Here is a 15,311-nt window from a genome sequence, read left to right on the forward strand (position 1 = left end):
ACAGCTATTCTCTAGTGGCAATTATCTAGAGAATTCTTCTTCTTCTTTAAGCAGTGGTTTATTTGAAGCAATATGTTTTTCTCTTAAAAACATTAAAAAATTTCTGAAATTTAGTTGTTTTCAAAGATACGGAAAAAAAAGTTGTTGGCAGCTTCTCCACAACCGAAAATAGTATAATTAAATTAATAATATCTCACGGTTTGGCATCTTAGAACAGAAGAAGTTTGATTTAAGGCTGAGTAGGAGCAAATTAAAATTTTACACTAGTTTTATTGAATTTTAAATTTATTTAGTCATCAAATATCATAAAAATTTATGATTAGAGGGTCTCTTATCATCTTTCCCTTATTTAAAAAAAAACAAAAAACTTTGTGTGATGTGAATTAATACCTTTGAGAGCTTGGCCCTCAGTAGGCACACAGTAGATCACTCTTTTAGAGATACAACTTTTTATAGTATCTAAATAACAGCCTTTTAAATTTTATCTTTCTTGCTTATTCCGACTCAAGAAGGAGAATATGTTGATTTCAAGCCCAGAGTTAATATTTGGTACATCTTGCACTAACTGAACAAATACTAAACAAACAAACAAGCAAACAAATATATATATATATGAAAGGTCACTAAAACTTTATTTTTATATAGAATCCCCATCTGTATTTGGAAGGCACTTAAAAGTTATTTATTAGACATTTTTATTTAGGAAAAACTTTTTTTTTGCTTTTGTTGAAAGTAAATAACTTTGTAAGGTATGAGCTTCTGAAGACAGAGATCATTCAACCTGGAATATGGGCTAAGCCCATCTTTAGCTTAAGTTTATTTTGTTTTTTAGATACATTCCTGAAAAAAGTAGGTGTAAACCAAATTATGAAATCTTTTGTCTTTGATTTACACTTTATTTTCAGAAATGTTACTGAAAAGGAAAAAAACATTGGCTCTAACATGTAATCAAAACCACACTTACAAATTGAAATCTTCTCTTTAAAGTAGTATTTATTTTACTTTTCAGTTTGAAGCCTAAGGATTTAATGTTCTTAGGACTGTGGCTAGAATTTAGTCACAGGAACAATATAATTTTTTTTAAACAAATCTAAACGAAAACCTTAATATGTTTATTTAGTTACATGAAGCTTCCTTAGCTTTATACTGGGGAATTTCTGGAAATCTCTGAGGGCAAGGATGTCTACAAGAGCAGAGGCCTAGACAGGTACATCAGGTCTCTGTGATTTTATGTGAGATACTTGGGATGGACACCTATGCCGCTATAAACACTGGTCAAAATATACCCAATTAGTTGTCACTTCCTAATCATATTGTCAAAGTGATGAATAGCCAGTGTTGATCAGGATGGGCCAGGCGTTCCATATCCTATTGGTGGCAGGGTGACTTAGTACATTTGAGGGGATAAATTTTGCAAAATTTTTGGTAATTTATCTTATATATATATGTGTGTAAGTACATGTACAGGAAAAAGGATGAGATATATCTCTCTATATATAGATACATTAATCATTAATATATGTAAATAAAATATAAGTATATATAGAGACATAAACATGTTTTATATATATTGATATATAAGTAAACATATTAAAAAGTATACAGTGCAAAATACTACAGTAACTTAATATCCATCTTAGGGTCCGAATTAAACAAACTATGATAACAATTGCACATGGTAGTACTATGTAGCCAGTAAAGAATGAGGTATGTCAAAATGTGCTGATTAATGAAGATGTCTGATATGTATTAAATAAAGTAAAAAATAAAAGTAGTAGAAAAAATAAAGTAGTAGAACTATATACTATAGCTCTAGTTGTGTAAGAAAGTAAAATAACTTCTATTACATGTACACATACAGAGCTTATATGAGTATAGACAATTTCTGAAAGGATATTTAAGATACCTCTTAAGTTGGCAAGGACCTATACAAGTCTCTTATGGAAGAAACATACTTTTCAGTTTATATCCTTTGGACTTTTTGAAAATTCTTTTGCATAAGCACATATTATTATTATTTTTTAATAGATCTTTATTGGAGTATAATTGCTTCACAATACCATGTTAGTTTCTGTTGCACAACAAAGCGAATCAGCCATATGCATACATACGTCCCCATATCCCCTCCCTCTTGAGCCTCCCTCCCATCCTCGCTATCCCACCCCTCTAGGTCATCTCAGAGTACTGAGCCGATCTCTCTGTGCTATGCTGCTACTTCCCACCAGCCAAGTTTTACGTTCGGTAGTGTATATATGTCAATGCTATTCCCACTTCACCCCAGCTTCACCCTCCCACCCCCTGTCCTCAAGTCCATTCTCTATGCCTGCTTCTTTATTCCTGCCCTGCAACTAGGTTCATCAGTACCGTTTCTTTTTTTTTTTAGATTCCATATATATGCGTTAGCATACGGTATTTGTTTTTCTCTTTCTGACTTACTTCATCCTGTATGACAGACTCTAGGTTCATCCACCTCACTATAAATAACTCAATTTTGTTTTTTTATGGCTGAGTAATATTCCATTGTATATATGTGCCACATCTCCTTTATCCATTCGTCTGTCGATGGGCATTTAGGTTGGTTCCATGTCCTGGCTATTGTAAATAGTGCTGCAGTGAACATTGTGGTGCATGTCTCTTTTTGAATTATGGTTTTCTCCGGGTATATGCCCAGTAGTGGGATTTCTGGGTCATATGGTAGTTCTATTTTTAGTTTTTTAAGGAACCTCCATACTGTTCTCCATAGTGGCTGTATCAATTTACATTCCCACCAACAGTGCAGGAGGGTCCCCTTTTCACCACACCCTTTCTACCATTTATTGTTTCTAGCATTTTTGATGATGGCTATTCTGACCGGCATGAGGTGATACCTCATTGTGGTTTTGATTTGCATTTCGCTAATAATTAGTAATGTTGAGCATCTTTTCATGTGCCTCTTGGCCATATGTATGTCTTCCTTGGTGAAATGTCTATTTAGGTCTTATGCCCATTTTTTAATTGGATTGTTTTTTTGATATTGAGCTCCATGAGCTGTTTGTATATTTTGGAGGCTAATCCTTTGTCTCTTGTTTCATTTGCAAATATTTTCTCCCATTCTGAGGGTTGTCTTTTTGTCTTGTTTATGGTTTCCTTTGCGGTGCAAAAGCTTTTAAGTTTAATTAGCAAAAGCCATACAAGCTGAGATTTGGAACCACAGTGTAAGGAGACTGAGGGGGTGGTATGGGTACAGATCCTGACAAGAAAAGGTAATATAAAAAGCATTTTTCTATTCTGTAGAATTGTATGCTTTTTTTTTTTTTTTTTTTTGTGGTACGCGGGCCTCTCACTGTTTTGGCCTCTCCCGTTGCGGAGCACAGGCTCTGGACGCGAACGCTCAGCGGCCATGGCTCACGGGCCCAGCCACTCCGCGGCATGTGGGATCTTCCCGGACCGGGGCACGAACCCGTGTCCCCTGCATTGGCAGGCGGACTCTCAACCACTGCGCCACCAGGGAAGCCCGAATTGTATGCTTTTTATATAGATCAGTGTTTGCTTGAGAGGAGCACGGGCTCCAAATAGTTAGGGGTGAGGAACTCATGCCAAGACCGCCACCACCCCTGTGCCCAGGGTGCTGTGTTCCTGCAAAGCCCCTCCAGAGGACAGAACCTTGGGAGGAGACTGGATGGAAGGCCTTGTCCTCACTCCAGAACGTTTCTCCTACTTGCACGTGTTTCGTCTCCCCCAGTGAACAGGACTATGTAAGGGATTCTGTTTATTGGGAATGAGTATTGTGCAGTGATTAAGAAGCAGATTCAGGAACCAAATTGCTGAGTTCAAAATGTATCAGTAGCTACCATGGGCAAGATACTTAATCCATGCCTCAGTTTCCTCACCTGTAAAATGGAGATAATAGTACCTATCCCATGTGGGGTTGTTGTGACAATTAAATGAGTGATTTTCATGGTAAAGGAGCTTGGAGCAGTGCCTTTATATAAGTGTTATAAAAGTCTGTTGTTATTGTTGTTATTACTGGTGTTACCATTTGGGAAAAATTACCTAAATACTTTAAAAACAATAATTAAAAATTTAACTGGGGCTTCCCTGGTGGCACGGTGGTTGAGAGTTCACCTGCCGATGCAGGGGACACGGGTTCGTGCCCCGGTCCGGGAAGATCCCACATGCCGCGGAGCGGCTGGGCCCGTGAGCCATGGCCGCTGAGCCTGCGCGTCCGGAGCCTGTGCTCCGCAACGGGAGAGGCCACAGCAGTGAGAAGCCCGCGTACAGGAAAAAAAAAAAAAAAAATTTAACTGACATTAAATTGTACATTGATTTTGTACATGCTACTTTACATAGAACATATTTACATAACTGAAGTATATATGCATTGACTCACTCTTATAGTGTTGGTTATTTATAGAAATATTTGAAAAGTTTGCTCTCAAACTTATTTTTCTTCCTTTTCTATGTATTGTCTCTGTTTTCTGGCTGCTTTCTCAGATGTTTCTCTTTCTGAATGGTTTTAAACAATCTGATTCTGATTTGCCTTGGATTTTTGCTTTTTATTTTATGTTTCTTGAGCTTGGGTCCGTTGGTCTTCTTGGATCTGTGGGTTTATAGTTTCTGTCAAATCGAGAAAATTTTGGTCAAGATTTCTTCAAATATATTTGTCTTTCTCCCCAGCCCCTCTCCCCCATCTCACCTCTACTGTGAGGACTCCAATTATACATGCATTTTGATGTTTAAAGTCATCCCATAGTTCACAGATGCTCTGTTGATTTACCTTTTAGATTTTTCCTCCTCTATTTTGTTTTGTACAGTTTCTCTTGCCAGGTCTTTAAGTTTACTTACCTTTTCTTCTGTGGTGTCTCACCCACTATTAATCCCATCCAGTGTTTGTTTTTTTTTAATCACAGACATTTTTTTATCTCCTCAATAGGACCCAGACATGTTGTCTAAGTCTTTTTTATAGCTTCCATACCTCCAGTTAACATAGTCAACCTTTCTTCTAGATTCTTTTTTTTTTAAATTAATTAATTAATTTATTTTTGGCTGTCTCGGGTCTTAGTTGCTGCACACGGGTGGGGGCTCCTCTTTGTTGTGGTGTGCAGGCTTCTCATTGCGGTGGCTTCTCTTGTTACAGAGCACAGGCTCTAGGCATACGGGCTTCAGTAGTTGCAGCATGTGGGCTCAGTAGTTGTGACTTGAGCACAGGCTCAGTAGTTGTAGCGAACGGGGCTTAGTTGTTCTGCAGCAGGTGGGATCCTCCCCGACCAGGGATTGAACCCATGTCCCCTGCACTGGCAGGTGGACTCTCAACCACTGTGCCACCAGTGAGGCCCTCTTCTAGGTTCTTGAACATAAGAAATTTTCTTATAACAAGTGTAATGCTTTTGTCTACTAATTTCATCATCTGTGTCATTTCTGGATTAGTTTCTATTGATTGTTTTTTCTTTTCATTATGAGTTGAATTTTCTTGCTTCTTTTTGCTTAGATGCTAGACTTTGTACATTTTACCTTGTTGGGTGCTGGATATTTTTATATTCCTAAAAATATTCTTGAGCTTTGCTCTGGCATGTGGTTACGTTACTCAGAAATAATTTGCTCTCTTCAGGTCTTGCTTTTAAGCTTTGTTGCTCTGGACTAAAAGAGCTTTTAGTCTACGTTACTTTAGCTCCACTCCTGAGACAAGACCCTTCTGAATTCTCTAAGGAACACTTCATGAATTAAGAGGTTTTCTACCCTGGCTTTTGGGAACAGGCACTGTGCCCAGGTGTCTAAGCTCTGAGTGCTGTTCTCTCTAATCTCTTCTTGTCCTTGGGTAGTTTCCCCAGTCTTATGTGCTGCTGAGGATTCAGCTGAATGCTGGAGGGAGACCTCTGACAGGTCTCAGGAGTTCCGTTTGTGTGCAACTCACTCCTCTCCAAAACTCTCCCCCGGGAGCTTGAATCGCTATGGCTTTCCCTCACTCTCACCTCCCTGTCCTTGACTCAGGGGGCCTCATGGCTCTGCCTGGGGTAACCTTAGGGGTCATTCTGCTTGTCTCCCATCTCTCACTGTCATTCATTTCCTCATGTCCAATGTCTTAAGAGTCACTTTCCCCACATACTTGTCCAGTTTTTTAGTTGTTTCAAGTGGGAGGGTTACTGCTCCCTGTTACTCTATCTTGGCCAGAAGTGGATATCACCCTGCTCTAGGCTCTACCTTAAATTTAAAAAAAAAAAATTAAAAAAAGAATAAAAACACAAATAGCCCTTGTCCACCCACTCCCGGTCTGAAATTCCAGAGGCAGCCACATTCAACTCTCATTACACGTTCTCCTGGTGTCCCTCTAGATTTGGTACCTCTCACTGCCCCTCTGTTCAGAGAGGCCTCCTCTTACCACAGTCTAAAACAGCACCCTTGTCTAGCTCTGTCTCAACATTCTGCTGTATTCTTCACTGCACTTTTTGTGTTTCAACTTTACCATATTTGTTTATATGTTTATGATTGGCCTTCCTCGCTAGAAAGGATGTGTGCTCCATGAAGACACCAAGACTGGGCTCTTCTCTGTTTTCTTCTCTGCTGAATCCTCAGAGCCTAGAACAACTCCTGGGCACATTGTAGTCCCTTAGTAAATAACTGTTAAATAATTAAATGAATGAATGCCAGATACTGTGCTACGTGTTTTCCAAACATCGTCCTTTGCTGCCCCCACCTTAGAGGTAGATAACAAGTGCTAGGAGCTTGCCAGGAAAGCCAAGAAAGAAGAGAGTTTTCCTGGCAGCCGGGAAAACACGTATCAGAAACTATTACAAAAAAAAAGTCTGGTTTGGAATTTAGGAACATAAGATTCATTAAACTGACTCCATTTCTTGCTTCATTCATATTGTCATGGAAATTCTGATTAAGCAACTTCCTTTCCAAGGTGTTTTCCCAGAATTTAAAAGAAAAAAGCCTTAACAGTATTAGGTATATTGTGCATTTTAAAAATGGCAACATAATAAAAATATTAGAATTAAAATTTATCACATACTTTTCCCTATGTGTGCACGTGTGCGTATTTATAATACTTCCCCCCACCCCCGCACCCAAAGTGAATTTAGCGATTGTGAAAAGTAACTGTGGACCTTGGTAATGGAGCCGTCTGGTCGATAGAAGGGATGACATTCCATGAGACAGCTGCTGTGTAATGTGTCTTATCCGTGGCTTTCAGGAGGGGGCACCTGAGGGGCAACCTAGTAGGTTGAACCTTACTGAGTCTTCAACTTTCTCCTCCTTCTGTGGATTCTTCAGCAGACGTGCCAATTAAAGTGATGGTTTTTGTGATGAAGCCTCAAGTAACTGGACTCAAAACGTAACTTCATTTTATTTCACATAGCTCAGCAGTTGGAAACTACTTTCATTGCTCCCACATTGTCCTGATTTAAATCTGGGACCTGACACTAAAAAGGGGGCTTTGTATGCTATTAAACAAGCCCCCAAGTTGAAGCTGTGCTCCTTTTGTTGGTGTTTCTCAGGGTGCTTTCCTCATTGTATTCCTGGCTTTGAATGGTCTTTGCAGAAGAATAATTTTCTTTAGTGAACTAGTAAACAAAATTTTTTTCTAAAAAATAATGTACGTATATCCGAGAGTTTGAAGCCTATGCATATGTTTTTAGAAGAAAATATTTTCACTAATTCACCAAAGAAAAGTATTTTTTAGGGGGATTTCTTGGGGGAAAAAACAGTTGATTAAATTGATAGAAATTTACCACTTTAATAAAAGCAGGTTTCTTAAACTGAGTCATGGAACAGAAGATTCTGTTTCTAATTGGAAGGAGTGCAAAAATATGAACACATTTTATGTTTGATGATATAGTTTCTGGCTTTCCAAAAAAGTCACATTTACATATAAGGCAGAAATATAGAGCCATAGAGATCTATTTTCATAATGAAGGTGTGTGACCTCGTATCTCATATTCTAACTTTAAGTAGCTCTATTTAGGGCTAAAGTAAGCCTGCTTTTAACACTCTTCAATGTCACATGACCTCAACTTTAGTTTCGTTTTCTTCAGAAGGGCAATTGAAATGGGAACCCAGGCTTACTAAGTCATGGAACAATTCCGCTTCATCTTGGTGATGACAAACTCTCGCTCAGCAAAGCAGGAGTCAAAGACAAACTCTAGGAAATAACAGAGCACCTTCTCTTCTGCTCCTGTCAAGCAGCCTTCCCCCACCCACTTTAACATCGTGTTCTCATGAGCATTTCATAATATTCCTCATCCCTTGTTCCCCGTCTTGACCCACTGACCTAAGAATCAAGAAAGTGTCATGTTAGTGCCTACTAATTAGTGCACCCAGAGAGCCTTTTCATCTGGCCTTTCAACCTCCTGGAGGTGGGAGCACAAGCTGTCACTCGTATCACGCAGGGAAAATGAACCTTTGCTACATTTTCCCTGTTTTGCAAACAGCAGAATTAGCCAGCTGAGGCGAGATGAATATGCAGGTTAGGAAGAAATTAACCTAAAAGGCACTACTGTTTGCATTATTGTCTTAGAGATGACACAACACTGCCCACATTGAAATACCCGTAACGCAATGCTGTGGGTCTGCGATTTTTGCCAGACTGTCGCTGTGGCATCACACTTGTATTTCAATGCCGTCATATGCATTTGGTGAAGTAATTTTAGGAGAGAAGTGTTCTCTGATTAAAAAGTTAAGGAGCATTTTAAGGCATTTAAGTTGCCACTGTTTTTAGACACGTTTGTGGGGATACTGCCATTTGTTAGTGAGCATTTGGCTCCAGGGCTCATTAATCAGTGCTGTTGGGCCAGGGTCTCCTGAGCCTTCTTGGTTTTGGGAGATCAGCTACTGTAATTAAAGGGATGAAATATATCATGGTCACAAACTTACCACATCAGACAATTGAGGGTTTGGAACTGGTGGAATTAATCTTTTTTATTTTTTTCTTAGGTGTTTAAGATAGAAGTGCTAATGAATGGAAGAAAACATTTTGTTGAAAAAAGGTACAGCGAATTTCATGCCCTGCACAAAAAGGTAACTTCGCCCCCGCCACACCCTTTTCTCTATAAGGCAGATGGTGTAACACTAAGCCTACTTTCTGTGGTTCCTAAGAGCTTTAATAGTTCTTGGAACAGGTTGACTTCTTTTATCACGAAGTAAATTTCCTTTTAAAATAAATTGTTCCGTCCTTTCAAGGTGTGCTTTCTGAGTAGGTGGGTTTTCTGTTAAGATCTTTTGCATAAATAGATGTGTGACAGCAAGCTGTTTATATTATACTGTGCTGGGTATTGTAGGTTCAGAAAGAATAAGACCCAGACCCTACTTTATCCATAAAATACACTTAATGTGTTTTACACAAAGGAAAAGAAATGATCATTTTACAGGAAGAAATCTATTAAAATCAACTTATACTTACATATACATGGAAAAGAATATACATGTCACATGTATTCAAGGACTGTTAGGGGATCATGTAAAGGGGGATCATAGCTTCTTTTGAATTATAAAGGCCGCTCTACAAGACTGGTGTTTCAGTTCTCAGATCCCTTTCATTAAAAGCCTTTGATAAAAGAAACAAGAAGGCAAAAGGAATAGCTGAGTTTTGCGAGACATGGTCAGTAAAGAATAGAAGAGGGAATAATTTTTATTTTCTACCAAAATTTAATGTCTTGAAGGTTATAAATTAGTATTGAGGTGATGAAATTACCTTAATAACTAGAAATACCTCATGAAATTGCCTAGAAATTCACCACATATGAGTTAATGCAGTTTTACCACTTTTTCTTTTGTATACATATATATTCATATCTGTGTGTGTGTATATATATATACTTCCTATATATGAATATATATATTTATACACACACATATATAAAATGTATGGCACAGTTCAGTTTCTTCACTTTTGTTACTTTGTTAGGTAAGAAGTTAGTGGAAAGATACTGAGCAAGTATGTTCAGAAAGAATCTATTCTTTTAACTTCCTTAAGGACCGCTTAAATTTTCTGGAAAATGTCAGTGCATAAATGATGTGATAGTGTGCTTACTCTGAATTAAAAGCTCTGTAGCTAAAATTAAAATTTCTTACTTTTTGGTAGTCAGGAGAATAGAGTATTGAGTAAAAACTTTCACAGGTTATATTGAGAAGTGAGTGAGCCTCTATCCCTCTGTTTTCTTTTGAAGAGGAGCTGTCAGCTATCTGTACACTTTTCCATTAGGATGGCAAGGGATAATTTACCTTGAATTTTCCAGTTAAAATTGTGTTACATCCAGGTTTACTTCCAAAAGAAGCAGCACAGGTGAAATACAGATTTAGGCTGGGTATTGCCAGCTGACTTTACAAAAGCCCTACCCCTCAACCCGGGGCCTCAAAGAGAAACAAACATGGAGTCTGGGTCTCACGTCCTTCTCAAGAATTTTTGGCTTTGTTCACTTGTTTATCGAGGAAACACATTCTAGAGAGATTTCTGCTGGGTACCTCATGAAATAAGTCTGTACAATGGGATTAAAACCAGAACTCCTCCCTTCCCCAGCCTCTGATTCCAGAGTCTGGACCAGGCAGCCTGTCACATGCAAGCCTCCTTCCTAACCTGCCAGGTCTCCATTACCCCGACACAGCCCAGCTGTCCCCACCAGATACTTGGGGACCAACTCCACATGAGGCACAGCTGGGTGACTGCCAGTTAGGCCCGCCCTGAGCAAGAGGCTGCCCATTGCTTCTTAGCTCTCTTTTCTAATACGATTTATTTTCTTCTGCAGAAGAGGACCCTTTCCCCAGTGATTACAGGCAGTTCTTAGATTCTCACAGTCAAAAAAGAGTTCTAGATTTTCTAGGACTCTTCTCTCAACTTCTGCAATTCTGTTAATAATTTTAGCTATTCTTAAAATTATGTCATCAAGTCTATTAGAATTAAGAGAGTAGAAATTCTCAGACCTCTCAGTTTTGCATGTTTTTGGCAGCCTCATTAAAACATCCTTACAGGGACATAGAGAAAAAAATAACATTGTGGGGCAGAGTTTTAGTTGGCAGACACTAAATCTTGTGTGTTATAGAGCAGAAAGGGGCTGCTAGAAGTCTCCTTTATTTGTCCCATTTGATAACTGTATTAGATTTGATGAAAAGGTAACTTATTATAAAAGACAATTAAGTACAAATAATGGCAGGGTGTAAAAATAAACATAAATCTGTAATCTTGACTGTAAAGTTGTGTGTTAAGGAGGATTGAAATGGGCAAAAAAATTAATCAGAATATACAAGCTTTGGTGATTACTGCTGCCACCATGTACAACTTTATCCTTTTATTAGAATTTTGGTACCCTAGTTTCCATATTTGAATTTTGTGATGTGCTTTGAATGTTCTGTTTTTACATGAAATACCTTCCCTTTAAATTCAAGTTAGATCTGCTCCTGTTTAATTTTTTTGAATATTCAGTTATTTCTGCAGTGGATGCCATTTGCTCTGTTGTCAGTGTCCTGATTTCCCTTACACTTTACATTACACTTGTTAAAGTTTTTAGTCAATGTCCCCAAGTTAATTCTAAAATCATATAGGAACTATTAATAAGTGCTTTGTACCTTTAGAATAGTAGTTGCATGGCTTATCTCCATATACCACAAACACACAAAAATGCCTCCTGGCTTGTTGTCAGGCTCATTTTGAGGCAGAAACTAAAACCATCACCCATTTGACAGTTCATCTGGTTGTTTGAAGTTCTTAATGATTACTACTTCTCCCAAACTTTTATAATTTTTGACATTAAAGAATGAAAACAATATTCTTATCCTCTACACTTTTCTTAGGATTCCGTTCTAATTTTTGGAAAAATTCAAGAGATTTTTTTTTCCTATGTGCTTTATTTTCGTCCCCTCAAGTAAGTTTAGTTTTTTAGATTATAAAGCTAAATCTTGCAGGAACTTTGGGGACAGGAGAAATAACTCCTTGTTACCAACATATATTTCTTTTTTTTTTTTTTTGCGTTACGTGGGCCTCTCACTGTTGTGGCCTCTCCCGTTGCGGAGCACAGGCTCCGGACGCGCAGGCTCAGCGGCCATGGCTCACGGGCCTACCCGCTCCGCGGCACGTGGGATCTTCCCGGACCGGGGCACGAACCCGTGTCCCCTGCATCGGCAGGCGGACTCTCAACCACTGCGCCGCCAGGGAAGCCCTCTTGCATTTTGTAATGGAACAAATGCCGCTGTGCTAGTGGGATTCCTTCATGGTGATAATTAATGGTGTCGAAGTTAAGTGTGGAAGCTCTGGCAGCAGAATGTTCCTGAGCCTGCCTTTACCTCAAGTCCATGGAGCAAGTTGAGTGATCTTTCTGTGCCTCCAGGTCCCCCGTTTTAATATGGGAACAGTGAATGTGCTAACTTCACAAGACTGTTTTCCAGACTAAACGAAATCGTGTGCATTGCATGGTCAACTTCTAATGATTGATAGCCTTCATTACATATAACTTTTTTTTTCCATTTTCAAGACTGTTTCCTGTAAGCTAGATTACAAAAGAAGCATTCTCTGTTAAAGAGTATAGATATTTTTACAGCTCCAGTTATATATTACCAAATTACTTTTTTCCAAAATGGTTATAGCAGATTTGTAATGCAACCAGCAAGCATGAAAGTATCTCACCAGCTTTGCATATTACCCCCCCAATGATATGTATTTAGCAAGCGATATATGTTGCCTTTTTGCTGTTTTAATTGGTATTTCTTAAGCTTATGATTGTAGCCCCTCTATTTGGAATTCTCTTTATGTGCTGTCCCATTTTTCTGCTAGGGTCTCTGTTTTTGATCATTAGTTTGCATGGCCTATTAATAAAATACTAGCCGCTTGATGAAGCTGTTTTTCACCATGGACTTTTTAATTTTGGCTGTGATATTTATTTTAATTTGCAAGAGTTTTACCTTTTTATGGTCTCTAATATGTCAGTTTCACCCTTTCAGACTATGTGTAAGATTAGTTTTTCTTCCAGAGCTCTGGAAGTATTCAATTTCACTTTCTTTTAGTTTTTCTAGATTGGTACTTTTTGAAGTGTGAACTTTGGGTGACCTGAAGCCGAACAGTATTTATTAAATTGCAGATTCCTGGGCACCACCAGGCATGCTGAATCAGAATCTTTGTGATAGAGCCCAGTAATCTGCCTGTTAAATCAGCATCCCAGGTGATCTTAATGCCTGGTGAAGTTTGAGAATTCCTATTTGTGTCATTATATTTTTAAAGGCATCTCTTAGACACAACCCCCCCTACCTCCCCCTGCATCACACACTGAAGCCACAAGGTGTGGGACCTTGGAAGTCTTTCCTACCTTTCTCTTATCTTTCACTTCCAGGGTGTCAGCAAGCCCTGTTGATTCATTCTTCCAAACTTCTGTAATAAGCACCATGTAATTTTTCATTTTGTACTCCTACCATCTCAATCCAGAGTCTTGCTACTTTATGTAAGTATTTCTTTAACTGTTTCTTATCCTTGTCTTCTTATTCATCCTCCACTGCAGGCAATTTTCCTAGAGCACTATGTTCATCTTCATTTTATTGGTCAAAAACCTTGAAATGTGTCTGTATTATCTACCAAATCATGGACATTGACTTTTGAGACCAATAGTCTTAAACTGTGCATTAGTTTTCTATTACTGTTGTAACAAATCATCACAGACTTAGTGGCTTAAGACAACACACATTTGTAATCTTACTCTAAATGTGTCGGCAGGACTATGTTCCTTCTGGGGGGCTTTAGGAGAGAATCAGTTTCCTTGCCTTTTCCAGCCTCTAGAGGCTGCCACCTTTCTTGGCTCATCACCTTCTTTTGTCTTCAGAGCCAGCAACCACATCACTCCAACTTCTATTTCCATCGTCACATCTCCTGTCATCACATCTCCTCTCTCTGACTTGGTCACCTCTGCCTCCCCCTTGAGATTACATCGGGCCTACCTGGATAATCCAGGATAATCTTCCCATCTCAAGATACCTGATTTAATCACACCTGTAAGGCAATGCATTCACAGGTTCCAAGGATGACGATGTTGACATATTTGGGAGGACCATGATTTTGTCTACCGCAAACCCCTTTACTGGCCAGCCTTAGTTTCTCACTGCTTCTCCCAAGAAAAAGTTAGTGGCAGCCAAGCCAGTCTTCCCTGTCACCCCAGTATATGAAAATCACTGCCTCTCTGTCTTTGCCATGCTGAATGTCCTTCCCTCTGTGTTCTCATCTATTCAAACAAAGCTAAAACGTTTCAGGTTCTTCTTTCAGGTGAGTTTCTTTTATTCCTTCATCTCTTTGTTCTTGGAACTCCTTTTCCATTTAGGAGGTTTCTACTTAAATTTAAAACGTCTGAGATAATTAAAACTCAGTATCCCTAAGCTTTGTCTAACTAGAAGATATATTTTAAAAAACTAGGGACGATGTCTTTAACTAGACTTATCCTGGTGATCATTTTGTATTGTATAGAAATATCAAGTCACTGCCAGGAACTAACACAGTGTTGTAGGTCAGTCACACTTCAAAAACAAACAAACTCATAGAAAAAGAGATCAAATTTGTGGTTACCAGAGTCGGGGCGGTAGAGGGAGGTGGAATTGAATAAAAGCAGTTAAAAGACACAAACTTACAGTTATAAGATAAATAAGTACTAGGGATGTAATGTACAACATGATAAATATAATCAATACTGCCGTACATTATACATGAAGGTTAAGAGAGTAAATCCTAAGAGTTCTCATCACAAGGAAAAAGATTTTTTTCTTTCTCTTTAATTTTGTATCTATAGATGAGACAATGGATATTCACTAAACTTACTGTGGCAGTCGTTTCATGTAAGTAAAATCGTTATGCTGTATACCTTAAACTTATGCAGTGCTGTATGCCACATATCTCAATAAAACTAGAAGGAAATAAATAAAGTAGGGACCATGTCTTATTTTTTGTACCTTCCTCACTGTCTGTTAGTGTTGGGCACTTATTAGGCGTTAAATAAGTATTTGGCAAATGGGATATTTGGAGAATATTATGCATTTTTATGAATTGCTGGAGGAGTGCTTTGGTCAGCAAGAACAGTTTCTACTGTGGGAGTTTAGTTCACTGTGAGTCTAACCCCAGGTTACACTTGCCCCTGTTTCGTAGCTCTGCCAGTACAGGGTGGGAAAACACGACCACCATACTGAAACCAGAACAGACCCCCACCCTGTTCTTCTCTGGTCACTCTCAGCAGGGTATCTTCAAAAAAAAAATTAAGTTATAGGGTGCTCTCCTCACGGCTCAGGCCCAGGCTGTGACAGGGTAAGAGCTTTCTCTGTGACCCCCTGCCCTGCGCCATAGGCTGTGCCCCGCTACAGCCAGGTAACTTGCACCGTCCATG

At 38.8% G+C, this 15,311-nt stretch overlaps 1 protein-coding gene across 1 annotated transcript in view; it reads left to right on the top strand.

Annotated features, from left to right (window-relative positions):
- The window catches only part of SNX24 (sorting nexin 24), a 170,763-nt gene that overhangs the window by 85,759 nt on the left and 69,693 nt on the right, over positions 1-15,311 (top strand). Inside the window, exon 2 of the mRNA XM_065874455.1 lies at positions 8,908-8,991. Within this exon, the coding sequence (XP_065730527.1) occupies positions 8,908-8,991 (84 nt within the window). The remainder of the gene's footprint in view (positions 1-8,907; positions 8,992-15,311) is intronic.

This window comes from Phocoena phocoena, chromosome 3, assembly GCF_963924675.1.
Source record: "Phocoena phocoena chromosome 3, mPhoPho1.1, whole genome shotgun sequence".
NCBI lineage: Eukaryota > Metazoa > Chordata > Mammalia > Artiodactyla > Phocoenidae > Phocoena > Phocoena phocoena.